The sequence below is a fragment of the Culicoides brevitarsis genome, chromosome 3 (assembly GCF_036172545.1).
Source record: "Culicoides brevitarsis isolate CSIRO-B50_1 chromosome 3, AGI_CSIRO_Cbre_v1, whole genome shotgun sequence".
NCBI classification, from domain to species: Eukaryota; Metazoa; Arthropoda; class Insecta; order Diptera; family Ceratopogonidae; genus Culicoides; species Culicoides brevitarsis.
This window is the reverse complement of record NC_087087.1, coordinates 34530235-34556996: the sequence shown is the minus strand read 5'-3', so window position 1 is coordinate 34556996 and position 26762 is coordinate 34530235. Positions and strand designations below refer to the sequence as shown.

At 24.7% G+C, this 26762-nt stretch overlaps 1 protein-coding gene across 1 annotated transcript in view; it reads left to right on the top strand.

The window, feature by feature from the left end:
• Positions 1-26762, top strand: part of LOC134835552 (zinc finger protein 2) — a 78392-nt gene that overhangs the window by 24596 nt on the left and 27034 nt on the right. Inside the window, exon 2 of the mRNA XM_063850432.1 lies at positions 24586-24992. Coding sequence (XP_063706502.1) covers positions 24888-24992 — 105 coding nt within the window. The 5' untranslated portion in view covers positions 24586-24887. The remainder of the gene's footprint in view (positions 1-24585; positions 24993-26762) is intronic.

Genomic DNA, 26762 nt, shown 5'->3' with positions numbered 1-26762 from the left:
AATAAAATATATAAATTTATTGTAAAGTTAACGATATATAAATTAGTGATAATTAAATTTTATTTTACTTTCATATATAAATGTTTGCGTGTGTCTCTGAATATTAATGTTAATATATTACATTACACACAAACATATAAATATATATATTTTAATCCCATTTAATGAGTTAAAGATAAATAAATATTTTACGTGGACATTAAAATATTTTTTTATACTACTTTTTTTTGCAAAAGGCGTTAAAATGTTAATATAACAAGATATAAACTTGTTCTTTGCCTTGAATCGGAGATTTTTTAATTACTTTGTGATATCAAGTATCATCAGAGTTAATGTTTATGATATTGAAAGCAAATCAGGATTAATTTTTATCATTTTAAAAAATAAATATTTTTTTATGTGTGTAATAATGCTAATAAAATAACAATAAAATAATGATAATAAAAATAATATTAACTAGCCTGACACATTTTAACGACACAAATATTTGGATATGTTTGTCAAATGCCATAACAAGGCTCAAAATTATTGTTATTATTATACTTTATGTTAATATTATTAATAATAATTTTTTTAAAATGAAATTTCAATTCGATATAGAACATATATGTATATGTTACAAAGCACGTGAAAGATAGAGGAAAGAAGATAAAATAAATAAAGGCGTAAAAAAGTAACACGGATCACACACGAACATCACTTTATCAAAAAAAAAGTGTTTGTTACCTTCACCTCACGTTGTTGTTGATACCTTTTTTGTGTTGCATGTATGTTATACAAAATATATATTTAAGTATAAAATGAAAAGAAATTTTATATTTATTGTATCAGATTATTTTTATTACTTTCGATATCGTGTGAGACTGGATCAATTAAAATATTTTTGATAAAATATTATTTTACAAATCTGGGGAAAATATTCTTATGTATTATATACAACATTATATTTGTATATAAAACAGCACCTTTTGCGCACGCCGAGCAAATATGCGCAGGCTCGTTTGGTAACAAGTGTGAGACAGCAATAATAACAGTAACTCACACACAAACATTACAGCCTTACAATTTTTTATAGCAGAAAGTGTGCAGACTTTTCTTTTCTTTATACATTATATATGTTATATATATCATATAGCTATATCATATATATCATATAGAATAAAATGTAATTTCAGGATCCATTGTATAGGTATTGTTTTATTATTAATGTGAATTTTTGTGTTAGACAGAAAATTTATACTCTTGTGTGTTGCTATAAATTTTGTTTGTTCGGTACACGAAATATAATAATAATTGAAAACTCATGCAAGAGAGGTCAATGCATTGTTGTTGAATTCTAAACTTTTGTATTTTTATTATTTTTTATTTTAAAAATAAATAATAAATTGTATTTTTTTTCATTATTCACAGCCTTAAGAAAAATAAAAAATACAAGAAAAAAAAATAATTTTTATTTATAAAATCAAAAATTAATAATTTTTTATTATTTTATTAAAAAAAATAAAATAATTATTTAAAAAATTTTTTTTTATTTATAAAAAAAAATTTTTAAAAAATTAATAAAATTTTATTAAATTTAAAAAAAAAAATATTTTTTTTAAGTTACTTAAATTTTTCTAATTAACTACTGGATAAATTACAAAAAATTATTTAAAATTTTTTTTAAATACATATTTATTATTTTATAAAAAAAATTAAAAATAAAAAAAATAATTTTGTTAAATTTATTTGCTTGGTTTGAATTAATTGAAATAAAAAAAAACTTACCTTTAAAAAAATTCTTTCCGAGCCTACTTTGAAGTACTTTGCTCGAGGCACTGAAAGTAAACAAGAAAAAAAATTAAATTCCAACGCATTTAATTTAATATATTTAATAATTGATATTCAATTGTACAGAAACGCAACATATATATATGGCAATAAATAGCTAATCATTATTAAATAGTACATGATCAATCAATGCGCGAGTAATAAATATCATGCATTCATGCAACTATTTTTTGTATTTCTTATAATTACACGATACTTTCTATTAAAAAAAAACTTGACTTTCTCGTTAATAACAAAAAAATATATCTTATTAATGATTTTTTTTTTATTTTCAGGTGAGAATCGAAAAAAATATATTTTTATAAAATATAATAAAAAAAGGAGTTTGTAAGTAAAAAACTTTTTTTTTGCATTATAACGTATTGTATTATATTTCTTAAAAAAAAATTCAAATTTTACCAGTTTTTCTCAACTTTTTTTTTCATATATAAATAAATATATTTATATTCAAGAACATTACCATAATAAATACGACACAATATAATTTGCATATAAATTTTTTGGCACCGCCCAATTTTTACTTTTTTTCTCGTGTCTTTTTATATAAAAAAAAAATATATTAGAGCTTCGTTATCCTCCTCACATATACACACATTTCTTTTTAATAATGTGAAGCTAGAAACAGTCATGTGTGTTCTTTTTTTGCTTCTTCTTCGTCTTCTTATATTTCTCCGTGTAAGCATATAAATATAATTTTTTCTTATTTAACGAAGAAATATAAGTTTTCGCATGTATGAAAGGGCACATCATTAAAACATCGTCCCGTTTGCTCGTACGTGAGGCTTTCCCTGGCTTTCTTATTATCTTTATTATATGTATTTATTATTATTATTAGAGAGACGGAGAGAAAACGAAGCAAACAAACATCTTCTTATAAGTTTCTCGTTCCATGTCGGAGGCAAAGTTTACCCAATTATAATGATAACACAAATACAGGAGTTGATTTGCTTTTCACGATGATCATCGTGTGTGCAAGGACGACGACGATGACGACGTGAGTTTGTTTGAATAGAGATAGTTAAGGAAAAGTACAAACATGTGTGAAATAATATATATATAATAAATCCTTATATTTCCAAGATTTTACTAAAAAAAATGTATAAGACATTATAATGAGCTAAAAAGGTAAAAAGAGCTATTTCTAGGGTCTCGTTAATATTTCATCATATTTTCATAACGAGCTCATTACTCGCCTTGATAAATAAAATTAGAGCTCCTACATGATAATTTATGGCAAATACGTGCCGACGTCTGGTTTTTTATTTGAAATAAAAAAAATCTTCAAAAATCAGACGATAAATCGCTCATCTCCCGAAAAAAAAAATTTTTTTACAGACGAAACATAAAAAAAAAATTTTTCACACTGCGAATAAAACCGTACATAACAAGACAGAAAAATGTAAAGGTCAATTTCCTCGTCCTTTTTTATTTTTATATATATCTATATATATTTATTTATAGACAAACTACATAACAACATCAGACAAGTGAATAACATAAAAATTCCGGGTGTATGAACAGCCATGCGTTTAAAATCTCGATAAATAGTTGAGAATTGACGGAGGATGTCAGACATGCCAGCTCATCACGTGAAATATTCTTGAAATATTGTCCGTCGATTTTTTTGATTGAATTTTGATCCATTTTTATATAAAAAAAATTTTTTTTTTACCGAAAAAGACCTTGAACTCGAAATGTAGGTTATCAAACCAAAATAACAAAAACAACAACAACACATGATGCCATCGACCACTGTGCGTGATGTTTCCTATTTTGTCTTTTATTCATGTATTGGAGATATTTAAAGCCGCATATACGAAAAATCTGAAAAACACAAAAAAAAATCAATATAAAAAAATTTAATCAAAATGGAAAACAATAAATTGTAAGTAAATAATATATAAATTATGCCATTTGAAGTAATATATCATCAAGTACCAAAAAAATATTTTTTTTATCAGATGTCGTCAAGTGTATGAGAAACAAAAAAAAAATAATAATGTTCCATACATAATTTTTTTACATCATATTTTTATATTATTTTATGTATATTATACACACTTTTATATAAAAATATATTATCGACGCCATTTTGTCACTCTTGTTGTCGCATTTATATTCTTATTCTTTATAGTTACTTTTTACCTCTCGTATACGGCTCGTATTCGCAAACAAAGTCTCCATTTTTCTCATCTCACACTCGATTCATGTGTGTACATTTTTTGTACATAATAATATTCTTCATCATCATCATTATTATTATTATTTATATACATTACACACACACACACGACGACGAAGAAATACGAGAAAATTTAATGGCAAAACACTCGAAGACGACTGTACAGATAAGCTCATGAGAAAACGAAAGAAAATTGATTAGTTTTTCATCCAATTACTCAAACCCATCATGAGGATGGAGGATCCACCTTCATCAATATTATTCGTATTATTTATAAAAATAACGAACGGAAGATGTGTTTACTTAATATTAATCTTTTTGGCTTTTTTTTCTGCCGAGTTCTGTGTGTAATGGATGAGTTATTGTTTGTTTTTCATGCGTATCGTGAGACTTTCGGAATTTATTATTCATTTATTCACAATGCTTAACCATTTGTCAATCCATGATATTTCCAATTGACCTTAAAATTGACCGGAGAGGAAAAACAAAAATTTATGAGAAAGCTTTTTCAGGGTTGAATATTAAGGAAAAATATCTAAAATTGAAAAGATTCAAAATTAAAATTAATTAATTAATTTTTAATTAATTAATTATTTTTTTTTAAATTAATTAAATTTATTTATTTAATTATTTAAAAAATAAATGAATAAAAATTAAAAATAATTAAAAAATTAAAAATTTTTTTTTTAATTTAAAAAAAATTTTAAAAAAAAAAACAAAAAAAAAAATTTAAGAAAATAAAAAAAAAATTTTTTAAAAATTTTCTAAAAAAAAAATATAAAAAAATAAAATATGATTAATTTTTTTACTTATTTTAAAACTTAAGCTTAAATCCCAAATATTAAAATTATTAAAAAAAATTTTTTTTTTTTAAATTCAAAATTAAAATTCTTAAATTTTAAAGTTAAAAGTAAAAGCAAAAAAAAATATTTCCATCCCTGTTATTTTTCTCAAAATATCAAGAATTAAGCTAAAAAACAGAAAGAAGAAGAGGGAGGGATGATACTCTCATAGTTTAACTAAGTTTCCTAAAAGAACATTTCTAAATAAAATTAATGGCTTTTTTCTTTCTCATAAACATTTTTTTTCTTCTTTTCCTTTTTTTATCTATTTGTTTTTTTTTTTATTTTTCTTCTCGCCGTATATTTTACAACCACACACACTTATCCTCATCATCCTTATAAATACAATACGAAATGAACATTAAGAAAATTTTTCTTTTCTCCTTCTTCACTCCTTTGTAACACGATTCATTTAGAAAAAAAAACGAAGAAGGAGGCGTTTAGCCTGTTTACTTTTCTTAAAAGAAAATATGTACGAAACATTTATTATTATTCCATTCGCCATTTTGTATTTTTCCTGAAACTTTCATATATTTATTAACGGAAAAAAGCATTAGCGAGATGAGGATGAGACATTAACTCATACGTATGGGGAGCAAACTATTAGAAAAAAAGGAATAAATTTTGTTTGTTTTTTTTTTATGGCAAATTGTTTTAACGTCTTTTCGTTAAACAGAAAAACAGAATCGAGAAAATGGGCTAACATTTATTTATTTATATTTTATTTATGGGCGAGAAAAGTCGACCACAATCCTGTATCTCCGATTGGAAGAGCAAAAAAAAAAAGAACAAAAAAAAATATATATACGAGAAAATCCAATAAACATTTCCAATTATCTTGCTTGGATAGAAGAAGACGATACCTTTTAATATATGTATCGCCTCTTAAGTGTTTGTGCCGTAAGCCACATTCGTACTCGAGGTATTAGTTTTAACAACAAAAGTCAAGAGAAAATTAAAGATACATAAGATATAAATGGCAAAATGGATTTTGTCTTGTTTGTTTTTCCTCCGCCAACGAAGAAGAAGATGATGTTGGAGAACGTTACGTACACGGAATAATAAAATATAAGATTAAGTATGGGGAGAAAGAGCTCGATACACGTGCAAATGAAAGTTTTATCCTTTTTCTACTAATGATATCGCCTATACGACGTCCCACAATTATACAAAAAAAAAGAAGAATCATAAGAAGAACAATGCATATGTGAGAAAATTCATACACACACACACGACGACGAAGATGAAATTTATTTAGGGGGGTAAAAATAAATATAAATGTTCCATATACAACACACACTCCCCAATGTAGAAGAATCTTCGTCACGTCGCCGTCGTCGTCGTCGCTCGTATACAAAACACCCGACATTAAAAACGGTACACGAGTATAATAACAAAAGCGTAACGTTAATTGGTCCAGTAAGGGAGGCGTTTTGCTTAACTAACTAATAGCAAGAGTTAAAATTTGCACATTTTCATTTATTTGTCGCCTTTTTTGTATCCATGCGCCTTATGTACGACTCTCCTTTGCAGGAAAAAAAATTCTGAGGATGCTGAAATTTTTTTTATCGCCATTCGAAGCCCTTTATATGTTTGCTTAAAATTTTTTTTACCGCCATTTGAAGCCCTTTAGGAAAAATCTCACTTTTTCAGTACCCCATACAACTGCACATCGAGAGAATGTCACGAGATTTTCAAATCTAGTAGATCAGAAAAAGCATATCTTTATGGAGATCCCTTCCCGAGACGCTATTAGAGGAAATTCCGAAGGCTATTGAGACAGAAGTCTTTCGATCGATGACGGCAGCAACAAATGTTGTACTTGGCCTTGGTCTGTTGAAGAATGTTGTCCCATTCGAAGCGATTTTAGCCCTTTGTATGCAAATAATTTTTTTTTGCATGTCAATCCATCGAGTTAAGTCCCTTATTTGGTCCTCGTTGCTTGTTTTTTGTTGATTAGCATCCAATTTAAATACAAACGCACAAGAAATTTATCACCTTCTTGGTTGTCAATCAGCTTGATGACATTGGTCAACAATAAATTCTATAGAATTTATGCGATGAAAAAAGAAGCATCACTCAAGAATTGCCAATTAATTTCAATTTTTGCTCCCCACAATGATACAGATACCTGAAAAGAAGCAAAAAGAAAAAAAAATGACGACAATGATGATGATAATAAAATAAAAAATGATTGGTATCCTCCTTTTTATTTGCACAATTTTTTTTTGCATGCAAGAAATGTGTGTGTGTGGCTCGTTTTTTTACATTTTTAATGCAACGACGACGAAGACGACGTTGGGTGATGATAAAAGGAGGCTCCCGTGTAAAAGAGGTAGCTTACTTTACAAAAATCATTCATTTTAATTTTTTTTACTCGCACACAGAGCGACTTATTACCAAGCAAGACGCAAACGAGCTTTGTTGTTTAATAGATATTGAATAAAAATAAAGGCAGGGCACCTTCGTTTTGCGCAGCATCAGTGCAAAATGTTCCATACAGCTGTTGATGAGTCGCTTCTACTTCGTATTTAGGTATGAAGAGTCATGAAACAAAAAAAAAATAAAAATTAATGAAATCGCGTCTCGTGCTAAAAAAAAATGTTCTTCATCGCCCAATTAGCAGGGAAAAAAGACGTGTGTGTGCAAAAAAAAAAGCACGAGAGGAGTAAATGAAATCAAATCACTAAAGCGCACAAGCAGCAATAAACGCTTATTTTTGCAGCAAACAAAGGCAAACGAGCACACTTGTTTGTGTGGGAGGAGAATATAATTTAATTAAAACATTATCTCTTACTCTTTTCTGCGTTTTTTTCTTGCTGCACGAACTGCCAACCACAAAACAGCTTAAAAAATCTTTAATAACTTTCAAGCCTTTTGTCTTCAAGAAATCCGTGATGAAGACAAATGATTTTTTTTTCAGCACAAAGTCTCACGAACGAACTCCTGAAATAAGAAAAAAAGCCTCTTACACAAAATTTTATTGTCTGTAACATTTTTCAAATGAATTACCTTCGATTCAACAGAAGAATGTCTGTGTTTGTTTATTTTTATAACAGGCAACACAACACATGAGCGACGCGACGTAGGCAGTGAAATTCCTTCTGTATGTATTTCCTACAAACAATAACAGCAGCAACAACAACAAGACGACAGAGAGAGAAAAGGTCTGACCGGTAGTTGATGTCTAGAAAACTATGTTCATGTGTTGTTGTTATTGACCGGTAAAATTTTCGTATGGAACGTGGTATTGATTTTTGAATTGAATAACTGAAAATATTTATTTTTTATTTAAAAAAGTTAGAACTTACTTTTTTTTATGTTTCAAGGACGAAACTTATTTTTTTGTTTCTGAAAAAAATAAATTATTAAAATATTAAGAAAATTAAAAAATTTTAATTTGATAAAAAATAATTAATAATCTTAATTTAAATTAATTTAATCATTTTATGACTAAATTTATTTTTTTTATTGGAAAAAAATTAATTTAAATTTTTTATCTTATAATATTTATTTAAAATAAAATTTGAATAAATTTTTAAATAATTTTTTAAAATTAATTTTAAAGTTTTTAAAAAATAAAATTTATAAAAAAATATTAATTAATTATTTTTTTATTTAAAAAAACTATATTAATTTGAATTTGAAGTTGAGCAACAAAATTTTAAACTAATTTATATATAAAAATTATTATTATTATAGTATTTTTTTATTTTCTAACAATATTTAAATTTTTTATTTTTTTTTTAATTTTTTAAAAATTATTTTAAAAGTTCATTTTAAATTTTAATTTTTTGAAATATTAATAATATTGTATAATTTGTAAAATATTTTAATAATATAATAATTTTTATTTATAAAAATTTTTTAATTATCAATTATTTTTTTGATAAAAAAATTAATTATTTTAATAATAAGTAGAAAAAAATTAATAAAAAAAGTTATAAAATTTTTTTCTACTTCTTATTAAAATAAAAATTTTTTATTAAAAAAAATAATTGAAAATTAAAAAAAAAAATATATAAAATTTATTATTATAACATTAAAATATTAAACATATTATCAAAATTATTTTAAAAATATTTAAAAAAATAAAAAAATAATTTAATTATTTAATTAATTTTATAATTAAATATAAATAAAAAATCAAAAATAATTTTAAAATAATTAAAAACGAACTAAAAATATGAACCAAGTAAAAACATAAAAAAATATCAAACAAAAAAATTTCGGTCACTTCTTCCGTATTTCTACAGTATAGTACATATTTGATATTATAGTAAATGATCATTTTTTTCCATTCATTTATTATTATTATAGACACTCAAACATAGCAGTATATAAACTCTCAATTTACCTCAACGACATGGATGGTCAATGATCTTTTCGTGTTATTTTTTATTGTTATTTTTTTGATTTTTACGCATATTTGATGGAATGGCGGGATTAACATCGAAACGATTTTAATTTTAAATATTTTTTTTAACCTCAGAAATCTTTCAAACCTTCTGCGCGACATCATCATCAAAAGTGTCATCACAGCAATAAAATCGCCCGTGTGTGTGTTAAATACTTAAAAATTCCTCCAATCAGTGTCGGACTGCTTTAATTATCATCATTAAATTTTATTACGACTCCCACGCAAATTAAATGGCTGCTGTCTGTTGATTAGCCTGAAATGTATAGAAAAGTGTTAATCAAGTATTTATGTTAAGAAAAAGTTACAAATCACAATTAACGGACAGATTTTGTGTGTTAATAATAATAAATAATAATTGAAATCAAGCAAATGAAGTGAAATGAAATGAAAAGAAAAAAAAAGAAATTTAATTGAAATTAAATCGTGCCACAAACACGCCTGAAATTAAATTTTTAAATGTTATTTTTTGAACAATTCGAATTCGCGCTGATGGAACATTTTGCCGTCGGCACAAGTTGTTGTGTGTCTCATACTTGTCTCGAGAGAATGAACGCTTTTATATACTTTTAGTCGTGTGCAACGTGCTGAACGAGGCTTTGCTACATTGTATATCGCTTATATACCGACAACATTCATTGTTTCGGTATAGGAAAAGTCGTCGGGTCGGGTACAGACATTTTTTTTTCATTCATTGACTTTTTCGGTTACGTTACGTCGACTCGATACCGAATTGATGATGCTCATGTAGACACTTTTAAATGTAAATTTCATTGAAGAGTGGCAAATAAATTGTAAATCATCCACATTTTAAGCAATCAAGCAACACAAACACCTTGAAATTTACGGATTTACACATTTTTCACACTTTTTCGAAATTTTTTTAATTACCGTTGTTCAAGTGTGCGCTCCGGGTCGTCAGGTAGTAAATTAATTAAATTTTCGATATCCAACTGAGTACATCGTCCAACTTGTTGATTAGCTTGAAATGATCTAATTGTTGCCCCCTCGTTGAATAAAAGTAAAATAGACCAAAAGCATAACAAGTGATAATATACAACAGCATTAAATTTCCCCCTCTCTCGTACTAATTTCATTCTTATCCTGTCCATCTCTCGCTCCAAACAACAATCTTGTTCCCGGCACATAAATTAAAAGGAATTAAAACAGCTTTGATTTTATTACATCGAAACGGCTATCAGCAGCATCATCAACAACATCCCACAAAAAGAGAGAGTAGAGTAGGGCTAACGATTAAATTGTATTTATGGCACAATTAAAAATATTAACGGTTTCCATATAGAACCCGGAGTTAAAGTTACACTACATTGAACATACAAAACTTTATATTTAATCATCGTGAAGTAATTGTAATTATTTTATCATCTTTGTTCCAACGACGACGATCAAAATTAAAAAGTTGATTTGATGAAAATGATGATGATGATGATATGATATGGGAGATGAAAGAAAGAAGAAATCAAAAAAGAAAACAAATTAAAATCAATTAAATCTGATGATTGTTCATACTTGATTTAATTTTTCGGACCAGATTTGATGCTTTGAGGCTTTTGCAATACAGGAAATTGTTTGATACTTCAAAAATTTCTAAAAAAAAAAAAAAAAAATTATTAAATTATAAAATTTATTCGAAAATTAAATTTATTAAATTTATTCGAAAATTAAATTTATTAATATTATTAATAATAAAAACTTATTTTATATTTTTAATAAAATAATATTATATATATTTATAATATTTATTGTGAATTTTTTACAAATAAAAAATTTAAATAAATATTTTTAATATTTTTTAAATATATTTTATAATATAAAATGTTTTTTTAAATAAATAAAAATTATAATTTTTTTAAAATTTTAAATAAAATTGTTTAAATTATTTATTTTTTGAAATTATATAATTAAAAATATATATAAAATGTTAAAAATATATATAATTTTATTTTATTAAAATAATTATAAATTCTTTTTTTGCCTTTATTTAAGAATTTATAATTATTTAAAATAAAATTTAAATATACATATTTTTATATACATATAAATACAAATATTTATAATTTTTTATTTTAATTAAAATTTAAAATTTTAATAAAATAATTTTTTTTTTTTAAATTATTATTTGAATATAATTTATTAAAATTATTAAATTATTTTTTTAAAATTTTTAAATTAATTTTTAAATAAATTTATTGAAAATATTATCTTAAAAATTTTTTTAATTTAATTTAATAATTAATTACAAAAAAGTTTAATTGTCGATTTTTTTTATTCCTTAAAAAAATAATTGATTTTTTTGTTAAAATTTTTAAAATAAAAATTTAAAATATTTTTTTTTTTGTAAAATATTTAAAAAAAAAATAAGAAATATGAAACATTTCCAATTATTACATCTGCCTTTCAAAAAAAAAGTTTATGAAAAAAAATCATTAAGAGGATTTTAATTTGATTTTCGGAAACAAGAGCACTTTATCATCATTTAATATTAAAAATCACTCGAAATATCACGATTTCCCCAAAATAATAAAAAAAATAAATAATCCGACTAGATTATATTTTTATATGGCTTCCCAAGCACAACAATAATTAAAAAGTCAATTAATCAACAAGTGGCATGTAGTTCGGTTGTAATGTAATGTAATACCGCGTTATGAAGGCAAGCCATCAAAATACCTAATGAAGAGTGAAAAATTAAATAAACATTCGTTCACTCGTTCAAATCAATTCAAATTAGGAAGTAAACACACTTCTAACCAAGAAATATTTATTTAGTGAAATAAGAAGTCAAATAAAGTTCAGTAAACATTTAACGCTTGTAACGAGAATTATTTTGGAAGATGGAGCTGAAAAGAGAAAAGAAGAGTTTTATTATTTATTATTATTTTTAAAAAAACTGAACAAATATGGAAATACAAATCGAGTTGAGTAGGTACTAATCAGCTTTGAGTGCAATATGACTCAAAAAAAAAATATTTTTCTTGAATGAACGAAATTTGAATATTTATCACATTTTTCGTTCACATCTTCTTCGAGACAAGACACAAATCATTTGTCTATAATTTATTAGTTTTTGATTATCTACGGTGCCCAAATACGTGCCACAGACGAGAAATAGGAAGGAGAAGGCGAAAATTAAGCGATGAATTATATGAATTGATTTAGTTTCGATTTTTGATATCATTGTTAAAATAAAAAAAAATTTAAAAAAATATGATATCAAAGATTTTAATTTTTTTAATACATTTCTGGGTGTGTGATACACATAAAAAAATTTAATGTTCGAATGTGTGTGGTAAATAAAAATTTTAATTGATGGCCAATAGTAGAGCAGCGGGAGGCGATACGGGCTTAACACTCACCATTTTTGGAGGTGCCAGATCGTCTTCTTCTTCCTCATGCTCTTCTTCTTTAACTTTTTCATAACTGAATAAATTAAAATTACTCCTACACAAAAAATTTTACGCACTTTATGATTTTTTATAAGCTTTACTTCTACCGTTAAATGAGACAAATTATTTAGATTTAAAAAAAAAATTTTTTTTTGTTGAAAATTTTTTTATTTTTTAATATTATAATAAATCGCGAATTATAATGACCATTCATGCCACACACACAACACAGTCAAAGCCATAAAATTAATGTAAACAACAAAACATTGATAGATAAATCTATCTATAACATACGAAAACTAAATAAATATATGAATGAGGAAGAGACAGTTAACTTGTGCCACACTGAAACTTTTTTTTTATTTTATTTTAATATAATAATAATAATTCAGAGCTTATAAAATTCCATTTCAATATTTATTCGAACGAACGAGTCATTATTGCCCCATAAATTAGAGATACTTAAAGATTAACGAAAAAAAAAGAAAACTCTTGAATATTAATTATAAAAAAAAATTAGGCTTGGTTTGTTAACAACGAGTCTCGTGCCTTAAAATTTTTAGAAAAATAATGCACCGAAGAAAAAAAAATGTAAAACAAATTAATTCAATGTATTTCATTAATTTATTCCAAAAAATAAAAATTTTAATTTTTTTTTATATGATAAAAAATAATAAATTGCTGTTAAATATGCTTTCGTTCACGCGTCTAACGGGCAATAAAATAAATTAGCGCTGAAAGTAAATTTTTTTATCGGATTTAATTTTTTTATAAAATTTTCTTACAACTCACTTCTGTAATTTTTGTCCGTCTCCGCATAACTTTTTTATTTTAAGAGATAGAATGCTCAAAGTAGGGTCAAAACATGATGAAATTTTTCGCTTAAGGTACGCTCATCATTAGATTTTCAACTTTCATCCATCATATGAGACCATTCCATATAAGCTCCCATATAAAAAATATAAAAAAAAATATTTAAAAAAAAAAATATTTATAAAAAAATATTTAATAAAAAAAAATATTTATTAAAAACAATTGAAAAAATTTTTAAAAAAATTTAAAAAAAAAATTTTTTTAAAAAAAAATTTTAAAATTTTATTTTTCAATTTTTTTATATTTTTTTTTTAAATTTTTTTTTTAATATTTTTTTAAATTTTTTTAATTTTTTTTTTAATATTTTTTTTTTTTTTTTTTTTTTTTTAAAACATTTTCGTGCGTGTTAATTGTAATTAATTGATTAAGCTTCGATTTTTTTTAAGAAGTGACAAAATTGATTTTTTAATTAGTGATGACGGAATCGCAATGGAATGCAAAACGAAAAAATATCTCAGCAGGAGGTAATAAAATAAGTGACTCATAAACGGGGAGAGAGAGAGGCTTTTAAGAGTGTCAAAAGGTCAAACGCGTGATGATTGATTTTCTTCATTAACTTTTTTTTTATTTTTTAAATAAATATTCAAACTAATTAAAAAAGCCATTTTTGAAATTCCAACGGGTATTACGAATCATTTTTGATATTTCACGTCTTTCGTTTTTTTTTTTTTTATTAAATATTTAAAACACTCATCTGCATATTTTACAAATTAAAACAGCAATAAAATAACAATAACGAACACATTTCAAAGTCAATAACAAACAAAAATTTATTTGCCTTAACATTTTTTTTTATTACTTATCAATGTTTGTTCGTTCGTCGATCTGATAACGAAAAGTCTTTCACCTCGTCAGCATCTGCGAGTGTGCATCAAATGTCTTTGTTAGTGTCCAAAAAACGACTTAAAAAGTGTAAAACCTGAAGGTGTGAATTTTATTTATAATAAACACACTTTTTATGGCACAACGTCGTTGCTTTGTCATAACTCCTCTCGTGAAGACGACCACATTTACATAATTGTTCTGAAATCCGAAAGAATGTGAAGATGGAAGAGGAAAAGTTGAATGAATGATCACTTCGGAGCGAGAGAGGAATTAATAAAAATGATAAAAGAACGCAAGAAGAAGTACAACAAACAAATAATCATCGTAAAAAAAGGAAAAATTAATTAATTACGATCCTCCGACACAGACACGGAAACTTGAATGACGGGTTTTTGTATCTCTCGCCTCGCCTCATGCACAAAGGCACGTCAGAAATAAGATGATATATCAATATAATTTTTTTTAACGTTCACCTATACGCGACAAAACCAGATTTTTTCAAAAAAAAAAATTAAAAATAACTCGCGAGAGAAACAATACCAGCTGCGAGGAATTCCTTGCCTTAACAACAACATACTGGCATAATTTAATTTCTCACACCAACCAGTCGAAACATTACTCGCTCGTCATGTGTGCTCGTCATAATAATGAGCTGTTGTTGTTGGTTGGTTGGTATTTTCGTTATAAGTTTATTTATTTATGTAGTTGACTCGGAATAATGTGATGCCGGTAAAAGGAGACGACATCGCCATATATCGCGTCGCTTTTTCGATGAGAAGGTGATCAATGGAATTTGAAACTTCATTACTTTGTTTTATTTCTTATGCATTTCCAATTAAATTTAGAAAAAATGCATTTTTTGCCTATATTTAAAAAAATTATAAAATTATAGAAAAAAAATTTTTTAATAATAAAAATTAAAAAAATATATATTTTTAGACTCCTTAAAAAAACTTATTAAATAATTTTAAAAAATATGAAAAAATTATTTTAAAAAAAAAATTGAAATATGAAAAAAATTTAATATTTTAAAAATCATGAAAAAAAAAAATTTTTTAAAAATTCATAAAAATTTTATATTTTTAAAAATTCATGAAAATTAAATATTTTTAAAAATTCATGAAAATTAAATATTTTTTAAAAATTCATGAAAATTAAATATTTTTTAAAAATTCATGAAAATTAAATATTTTTAAAAATTCATGAAAATTAAATATTTTTTAAAAATTTATGAAAATTAAATATTTTTAAAAAATTCATAAAATTGAATAATTTTGGAAATTTAATTTTTTTTTAATTTTAAATTTAATTTTAAAATTGATTTGGAAAAAAATAAATTCATAAAAAAAATAATTTTGAAAAAAGTAAGAAAAAAATTAAAATGCAGTTAAGTTCATGATTAAACAAAAACTTTACAAACTCCTTTAAAATTCTATATCTCCTACTGATCTACTGATATTTCTAAAATAAATGTAATTTTTACTAATTTTATCTTTTTCTTCTATTTATTGCAGGTAACTTGACGCTTCTTTGATAAAAATCTCTTGAATCATTAAACTTGAACTGTGAGTAAAAAAAACAACTTTTTTGAATACAAATCAGCACTAACAAACGAAAAATTGCAAAAGGAAGTCAGAAATCATTCAATATTTTGACATTTTTTCTGCTCCTCCGTTTTCATTGATGAATGAACGTATAAATAAATACAAATAATAATGAGACAAACGAACGAATGTAAAAACGCCAAAAATGATGAGATCAAAGGTGATTAATTTCGTCTCTTTCGACCAAAAAAATGTATTTTTCAATGCGAATAAATTACAGCAGCTTCTTGTGTTACGATGCCAAAATCCTTCTCGTTTATATAAATGGACTCACAAAAACAATGATCTACACTTTTTTGTTCCTTTTTCGTTATTTTTAGTTTAATAAATAATTAAATTGAGAGACAATTCTTGACTTTTGTCGTTGCGAGTGTCAAGCAAAATCCAGACAATGCTCGAAAAACGTAAAATGCACGAAAAAAGGGTTTATTGAATGAATTTTAAGTAACTCGGCTTCGATTTTATTATATAATAAATAAAAATAAATACAAAATTTATCTCCCTTTGCCTTTTGTTTCGGTTTTTTTTCTCGTGTACTCAATTTCCCCGAAATCAATGAATGACCATTTATTGTAAAAGAGCAAGAAAAAACAGCGGTACATGTTATATTGTCTCTCACGTGTTCATTGCGAAGCCGCTCTGTCTTCTTTTATCGCATCTTCTTCGTTCTACGGCAGCAGCAGCAGCATGTTTGTCCGTTTTTTTCATGTTCTATTGTTTTGTCATCACGGTTTCTCCCTTTTTCTGCAAAAAAAATATATTAAACGAAAAATATTCATTGACACAGCAAAGCGAAAATATAAATTACAAACAAAACGAAGAAAAAAAGGGACACGAATCCCAAAAATTATGATATGTCTTTTCCGCTTTTGTTTCTTATTTTTTTTTATTTTTTTTTTCTGCGAACGCAGCACAATTACATCCAAAAAATATGCATTCGGCAACAATGTCATTAATAAATTATTTTTTTTTTAGTTTTTTTTTATGAAAAGATGCCCAAATAACCGTAAAATGCAAGTGACCCGATCAACCAATGCACCGTGAAAATTTAACAATTAAGATAGAGATCTGACCTCCCTTTGAACGGAGACTCCCTTCACTCGGTAACAATTTAAAATCAATAAACTTTGTGCAGCGGGGTCACTTTCAAGGGCATTAAAAGTCATTTTTGTAAAAAATTCGAAAATATCACGCCGTGACCATCATTAAAAATTCTCACTTGATGCGTTAAATACTGCACCAGAAGCGGTGTTATGTTATGCCGAGTCGAGAAAAAAAAGTAAAGTACGAGAGAAACAACTTTTTGATAATAATTAAAAATCCGAGCACATAATTTATGTATAAAAATGCATTTTTTTCTTGCGTTATGACGTTCCCAAAATTAACAAACGAAACGAAATGGGAACAGAAGGAAGAAATATTTGTTCGCGCTTGTTATAATCATCATCTCATAATTTAATTCGTGCCACTTTTGTATCGGTATTTTTGCTCATTTTTAATTATTTTTATCATTTTTAAAAGGTTGCATCCATTTTTTTTTATTTTTTTTGTGACGAGACACTTTTGATAAGCCGATTTGGTCGATGATGACAATTATTTCTTATTTTTTTTTTTTCTTTCATTTCAACGCAAACAATAAAAAAAAGAAAAATAGTACAAGAAATGTCTGATGATGATTAATCATTTTAATCAAGATCATAATCAAATCAAAATTAATTATACAATGGAGGCAGAGAAGAGAGCGATTCATTAACCATCATATTCAATTCGTCAGAAAATGGAGAAAAAAATGTCGAGTGAGTCAGTTTTGATGATCTCACTAATTATTTTGTGAGAGGCTTTAATTACGAGTGAACTTAAATATTAGAAAAAAAGTTCAAGTGTAACATTTTAAATTAATCAAAAAAAAAAAAAAAAAAAATAGAGGAAAAGAGAAACATGGAAAAAGACATTTGCACCTTCATGGTCACTTTATTCCATTTCTTTATAAGTTTTTTAATTATTATGCTTTAATGATGGTTAAAGTGTGTTGGTTCGCTCAAACAGAAAATTATTGTTAGACACGAACGTTACAAGGAACGGAAGTGTTAAAATTTTTTTATAGAAAAATTTCTTCGGGAGTAATTTTTTAATATTTTCAAATATTATTAAATATTTAAAATTTTACTTAAAATTTTTTAATATATTTTTTTTTATTTTTTAATATTTAATTTTTAAATTATTTAAGTATTTTTTTAATGTTTAAATTTTTTAAAATTAAATTAAAAATTTTTAATTTTTTTGATTTTTTTTACTTCATTTTTATTATTTTTTTTTTAATTTTTTCGAGTTTTAATAATTTAATTTTGAATTAATAAATATTTTTTTCAATACATAAATATTTAAATATTTTAAATTTTATTTTTTTTAAATTTAATTTGTTAAAAAAAATTATGAGAAAAAATTTTCCCAAGCCCAAACATTCCAAAAAATAATTACCTCTAAAAAAAATTTTTTTTTCGTGGCATTCTTTGAATATTGTTTCACACATTTCATCCCGATGATCCATCACACGATACGAAAAAACACAAATTAAAAAATCGTTCACGAATGTGGCAAAGAAAAGAAATTTTTGGTGGTCAATTAAATCCCATCTGAGAGAGTCTCTTTTCAGACACATTTCAACTCATTTCTTCATTGATTTTGTTCTTTTTTTTACATTTTTTTACACACACAACCAAACCATAAAAAAAATTGGGAACCACAAAAGAATGGAAATATAATTGTACACTTCTTATAAACACGTTTGACGAATAAACGAAACGTGTCTATACAAAGCCGTCTTCAATTAAACTTTTTTTTCTGTATGCGTTACCTTAACAAATTAAAAATGTGAAGCTAATTTCAAATATATAAAAAAAAAGTTTTGTGTAATTATTGCTTTTGTTACGTTTGCTTATTATTGTCGTGCTACACAGAAACTTAACAAAAGACGGGAACACATCAGGTGGGTGATGAACTCACAAAAATAATAATAATTAAATTTTTTTAACGTTTTCGGACCCGGCAAAAATCTCTTCTTGACTTATCCGCATGACAAATCTAAGCAAAATGTTAATAAAAAGGCACCGAATAATTATAAATAATAAGCAAACACGAGACAAGAAAACAACACAAAAAAGCAGCGCGCACGAAATGATGAAAGATATCGCTCGTCGTCGTCGTCTGTGCATTGTTGTTCCGAGTTGCTTGTCCATTCCTCGCGTAGAAGCTGAAAAAAAAGAGGAAAAAGAAATGAAATGTCATAAATTTTATGCGATATATTCTTATAGTAATAATAAATTTAATTAATTTTGATTTATTTATGTGTATCAGAACTTTTGTGCAGAATGGATTTCTCTTTCCGTCCCTTTTTTATGGATTTTTTTTTATTTTAGACCTTGACTGCTTGTTTGACCGACAACTTCTGCAATCTCATGCAAATCACGTTAATGCACATTAATTGATGTAATTAAATTTTAAATTTAATAAAAAAAAAGTTCGAGGTTTCAAATGGATGACAATTCATTTTTTAGTTTCTTTTAATTTTTTTTTTAATTTTTAATTAAAAAAATTAAAGAATAACAGAAAAAAAGTTAACGCTTCACATGATGACTTTTTTTCACATCATGTTTAATTGGAAACACGTTTGGTCAACGAAAAAACGACGAACAATGATGTTGATGATGATGAATGCGTACGTATTTTAATTACTTTTTAAATTAACACATTGTGTTCTAGATTTGATCGTGTGTTTGTGATGACGACGTAAAAAGCTCAATAAGCATTCCGAGAATTTTAATTTATTTTTTTTCACTTTTTGATCGTTTTTGAGGCCGTTCCCAATTTTTTTTTCGAATTTTTTGTCCAATTTTAATTGTGCCCCATTTTATAAGTCGAAATGTCATATGGGGCAAAAAAATAAAAAATTTTGTAAATTTTATCAAAATTGATTTTTTTGGTCTTTTTTTCATATTTTTTCAAGAAATTTAATTTTTTTTAAAATATTTTAAAATTTAAGATTTTTTTATTTTAAAACGAAATTTAACATGAATTTTCTTCTCTTAAAAAAATAAAAAAAAACATTATTTTTCAAAATTTTTTGATATTATTTTTATGAATTTTTGTTTTAATTTCAACTTAAAAATTTAAACAAAAAAAAAAAAAAATTCTGTCAAAAAATTTTGAAAAATATTTTTTTTTAAAAACAATTTTTAGAGAAGAAAATTCATATTAAATTTGGTTTTTTAATACAAAAATTCTTGAAAATTAAAAAAAAATATTTTTAAAAAATTTAAAAAATTTCAAGAAATTATGGAAATATATAGAAAATATGGAAAAATATCAAAAAACTGTCAATTTTGATGAAATTTTTAACTTTTTTTTTTATTTTTCCCCATTTTTGACTTTTAAAATGGGGCATGGGACAAAAAATTCAAAAAAAAATTGGAACGGCCTAACGCATTTTATTCCCGTAACTGACCTCCGAAGGGATAAACTTTGTTAATTATATTGTTTCCAGAAGCTAATAGAGTTTTTACAGCGGATTTCTCACACCTTTCTGTTAATGATTCAAAGAAAAAAAGTAATAACTCAACTATTCCTCACTGACGTTTAACGATCTTCTTGTTGTAAAGTTCAGCTTGAGACGTCGAAAAGTCTAATCAGTTTGGGATACGCTTGATTTTACGATCACTCACAAAAAATTACTTGCTACTTGTCTCACTTCTGTCTACGAAACGCGTCGTTTTTGTCGTAAAGTGAGTGAACTTTTTTTTTTTTTTTGCTTTCATGGGTGTATCAATTTACGTCTAGTTATCTGGTTTAGTTGTGTGCAATAAATTTGTAGGTGTACAAATAATATAATATTATAATACAAATAATAATGATTGAAGTAGTAAATTATAATAACAATAAAATAACAAAAGATTTCATATATTTTTATCGAGCAAGAAAATATTTATTTTTATTATTATTAATGACAGTGTTTTCAGTACGATTACAAGGTATTTAATCTTTTGATTATTATTATTTATTATTAAATTAATATTATTACACAAACACACACAATGATGATGTGCGGTTCAAATTTCAAGATTAAATGTCCAGATAAATTCTTAAATATTTATAAACTTAAAATACATTTTTTCAAAAAAAAAATCCTCCAAAGAATGAAAAGAAAAGCAAAGCAAGAAAGAGGTGTAAGAAATAAAATTATTACAAATAAAAATATTTTTAATCCATCCGAAGAGACGCGAGAGAGTGTGTGGTAAAAAATTAATGTTTTCGTATCAGACACTATTGTTAATAATATTTTTTAAATGCATTCATATTAATTTTATAATCACCTTATCCTTGTTCCCTCGTTGCTGGTTGTTGATGATGAAAAAGAGAATATTTCTGTATAAATCCATAATGAATTCATTTTATTTTTATTTTTATTTTTTTTGTATATAATGACAAACACTATTGGTGTCATGTTTATAATTAATAATATTAACAGTTTTTTATTAAATTTTATTTTTTTAATAATACAAATGGAATTTTTACAGGAGCGTCTCTTGTCATGTCTTTTTACTGCGTATATCATATATAATAATAATAATGAAAAAAATTCAGGGAATTTTATTTTATTTTGTTTAAAAATATTTTTGAATCATTAATAATAATTATTTTTTTATTAATATATTTTTATCATTTTAATTTAATATTTTTTAATATAAATATTTTTTTTTATTTAAAATTTAAATTAAATAATTAAAATTTAAAAATATATATATTTTTAAAATTATTTTTTTAAAATTATATATTATTAATTAAGTTTTATTTTATTTAAAAAAAAAATATATTTTATTTAAAATTATTATTAAATTATATATTAATAATTATTTATTTAATATATAATCATAATTTTTAATTTTTTAATTAATAAAAATATTATTTTTTTAAATTTTATATTATGAATATATATTAAATAAATAATTATTAATATATAATTTAATAATAATTTTTAAATAAAATATATTTTTTGTTCAAATAAAACTAAAATATATATGTTTATAATTTTATATCAATTTCATATATTTAAATATTTTTTTATTTAATTTAAATATTTTATTTAAAATTTTGATATATAGATTTTTTTTAAAGAATAAAAAAAAATTAAATAAAACATTGACCTAAAAATTGGTTGTCAATTAATTCATCTTAATTACCAAACAAGTAACTAACCAATACCAAAAAACCGCATGATTCTGCTTATTTCGCATCTAATATCGCATCATAAACAAACCAGAGTGTGTTATCAAAATTTGTTGATTCAATCAATTAAAATTCTTATGCCAATTTGTTTTAAAAACTTTGCGCGGTCTTTTGTCACACACATATAAACATACGAAAATTGTGTATATTGTGTACAAAAACTAATGAGACGACCACAGATTTAATCAATGCAGAGTCAATATATGGTCAACTACATTGTTCGCTGTTTTTTTGTTCTTCTCGTAAAATGTATAAATTGTATAACTGATTAAAATAATGTGATGATGATGATGATGTTGACGATATGATAACAATAATGTCACGCAAGTGTCGTCGCTGGCTTGCTAATAAATCTGACCTTATAATAAATAATAATAATAAATATTTTAACAAATTATAATTAAGAGCGCGTTACGGAGGTCAATTAAATTTTAATGTGCTATAATTATAAGCATTTTTTTTCTTATATATTTATATTTATTTAAAACAGAAGAATTTTCTGAAACGATATTCAATCAATTAAAAGTCATCATTGACGTTCTTTGATCGGACTTTGTTATAATAATATACATGTAAATTAAATAATTAATTTTAATTGACTTTTATTTGGGTTAGTTTAAATATTAATAAATTCCATGCAGTGACGGATTTACATTTTTGTGATTTTTAAGCCCTAAAAATTATTTTTTATTTTTTGCTTGGTTTGAATTAATTGGAATTAAAATTTAATAAAATCTAAAAAAAAATTATAAAAATTTTCAAAATTAATTAAAATAAAAAAAAAAATAATAATTTAAATTAAAAAATAAAAAAAAAAATAAAAATAAAAAAATTTAAAAAAAAATTTAAAAAAATTTAAAAAAAAAATTTAAAAAAAATATTAAAAAATATAAAAAAAATAAAAAAAAAATATAAAAAAAATATTTAAAAAAAATAAAAATAAATAAAATTACCTTTTTTGAAAATTTTTGCTCCAAAGAAGGAAAATGCTCGCCTCTGCTTCCATCGATAATAATTGATCAAACCATTAATTAAAGCGTCATTTTTCTCAAATCTCGTACTTTACCGTCAAATGAAGAAAAAATTCAAATCATCATATTTTGTTTTAATTTTAATTTGAAATAAAAAAAATATTTTTTGATGAAATTTAACGATTACAACAAACAATAGTCGTGTCTGTCTTACCTCTCCTCAATTATTTCAAGGAGCATGACTTGCTACAAAAAATTGACTGTCTGCGTTATTTTTTTTAATACATCTAATTATCTTTTTATTGTCTTCTGAAGAGCTCAATCCATCGAATTCCTCGACACATGCATAAAATAATAATAATAATCATCCAAAAAATTCTTGTTTCTCTCTTAAAATCGTTAAAACGAACAATTATATCATTCATTTAATTTTTTTTAAATCTTTGAAAAGGCATGACTTTTCATATTGAGAGATTAATTAACAATGAATAAATTTTTCGATAATTTTTGGGTTTTGTGAGAAAATAGACTTTATGGGATGATGATGATCGAAAGATAACCGTTTGACCTTCATTTGACCCTCAACTCGAATCTCAATTAAAAGAACATTTTGGGCGAAAATTGCGTGCAATCACCTTCTCTCTTCTCTTGTAAACGTTTTATTTATCCAGCAACACACGAAAAAAACAAGAAAATAATTGTTGATTCAAGAGTTTTAACGAAACACGAAAATGGACCTGAAAAATTAAAAAAGACGAATAATTATATGATGTGAGGCAAATTATCTTAATTATTATTAGGAATTGATCAATCATTAACATTTACGGAAATTTGATAAAATTTGTGTCTGTAACTTTTTTAATGAAACGACGCAAGAAAGAGAAATAAATTGCTGCAAGGTTTTTTTTTAAAAGATATTAATTTTGAATGATTGAGAAACAACAAAAAAAAGTGTAAAAAGGGATTGAAAAAGGAAGTTAAATTTTTTTTTGAGACAAAGGAACAACATATGATGGGCAAATAACGTGTTTATTATTTATTTGCGTTTCTACATTGTAGGAATCCGAAGAAGCAATATGGGCAGGTTTTGGCTGTAATTATAAAAAAAAATAAATAATATTCGGGAATTGGCAAAATTAAAAAAAAATTATTTATTTGGAAGAGGATAAAAAAGGTTCGAGATATAATTTAATTATAATTACCTTTAATTATTGAGCGTGGATGCAAAATTACGTCGAATTTCAGACAAGAATCTCTCTTCTATGAATGTAATTACGGTCAGACACTAATAATTACCGTTTGATTAATAACGTTGATAATTAATTTTTTTCTCGTTTTTTTTTGTTTTTTTTCAGAATGCAACAGTGACAAAATAGCCGCCACGGAGTCGATTCATTTCGACAGCCGAGCAGTTTCGCTCGGCTCAGCTGTCGTTCAAGCATCCCCAACGACACACACATCGCCATCGCCGTCGCCGGGTCAAGCTGCGCCGCCCACAGCCTCCTCGCCGAACGATAGCAAAGTCGTAACGACGACAACAACTACCGAAACAACCACAAATTTATTGTCTGACTGCGCGGCACAATTAAGTCCCACAATTCCGCCATTAGCGCCGACGACAACGCAGGGGGCATCCTCAACGACAGTTGCCACGGGTATGGCCCCAATACCGCCTGATTCGCCGCAGCAGGAATTGGCACCGCGCAAACGTCGACGGAAACGAGACGATCCGCAAAGTTGCACGGCAAACACAAATTCAGAGGTAAGATTTAAACTTTTTTTTTTTTTTTTTTTTGATTTGAATGAAAAAACGACGAACCTCGAAATGACACAAAAACGCACAAAAATTCATTGAAGCATGCAAATGAATGACAAATAAATGCTTGGACAAAGACATCTGTATGCGGTTTTTTTTTGATAACCGCTTCAATTAAAAAATTAAAAAAAAAAATAAAAAAAAAATATTTAAAAAAATATTTAAAAAAATAAAAAAAAATATTTAATAAATTTAAAAAAAAAATATTAAAAAAAAATATTTTAAAAAAATTAAAAAAAATTATTTTAAAAAAAAATATTTAAAAAAAATTAAAAATTATTTTAAAAAAATTTAAAAAACTTATTTAAAGAATATTAAAAAAAATATTTTATTATAAATAAATTTAAAAAATTTAAAAAATTTTAAAATATTTTTTAAAATTTTTTTTTAATATTTTTTTTAATTTTTTTTAAATATTTTTTTTTAAATATTTAAAAAAAAAAATTTTTTATATTTTTTAAAATTATTTTTTTTTCAAAAAATTATAAAATTTTTTCGCGAAAAACCTCAGGCACGTCATAACTAACATTTTTCTCCATGAAACATATGCTCTGAGACGTATAGTTTTCAAAATTACCTCTCAGTAACAAATTTTGTAGGGCAAAAACAATATAAAAATTCTAAAAACCAAACAATCAATTTAATTTAAATAAAAAAATTCATAATAAAAAAATATTTTCACAGAGATTTAAATAAATAAATAATTACCTTTAATTAATTAATTAAACATTTCCAGTCTTCAGTTCAGCTACACACCCATTTGCTCGTGTTTCGCAATTAAAGGCATTAAACGCTCTTTTACACACAGAAACGAGACAATAGAGGAACAACAACAAAACCGCCTGTTGATTCATTTTAATTTAAATTAAAAGTGAACTAATTGTATAATTGTACATAATTACTCTTTCTTTGTGCATCGCATCACAACATAGACGAAGATAATGCTCGCAACTATTTAAATTAATTTAAATAAAAAAGGGGGATTTTAATTATAATGTCTGTCTCTTAAAGTTTTGCACAAAAAATAGCTGAGGTGTAAAAAAATACATGCACGACAAGTGAAATCACTTAAAAAACTATTTTTTCTTGAATACCTGTGAAAGAAAAGAAGAAAACGAAGATTTATAGCTGATTTTTATCACATTTGAAAAAAAAATAATTAAAAAAAATCAAATTTCTATAAGTCACAAAAATTCCGAGAATTTCTCAGCGAGTGGGAGAACCACACAAAATTTTATTCAAATCATTTGATTGATGACGATGACTATTTATTTTGTTTTAAAGCACTCATAAAATTAATAAAGCATCAGATATCAACGCGTTTTTATGATTTTTTAATGTAAGATGCAAGAAAGAAAAAGAAAAAAGCTCTTGTTACACGACTTTTAACCAACTTTTAATCTGTTTGTAGTTTTGTCGAACAAACGAGCAACAATCATAGTTCAGTGAACATCACCGTGACCAACAACGATTAAAATCTAACAAAAAATGTGTGTGTACGAGATCTTTTATAAATATAATATTTATAAATAATAAGCCACACATTCCTTTTTTAAATTTATTTATAACATAATTTCGCCGGTTCGAACACACGAACGAAAAAAAAAACGAAACAATAATTATTGATTTGAGCATTATTATGAGTTTCAATTATTTTTCTCTCTGCGTTCCATCGCTTTATGTTAATAAATAATAAAGTAACAAATAAATACACAT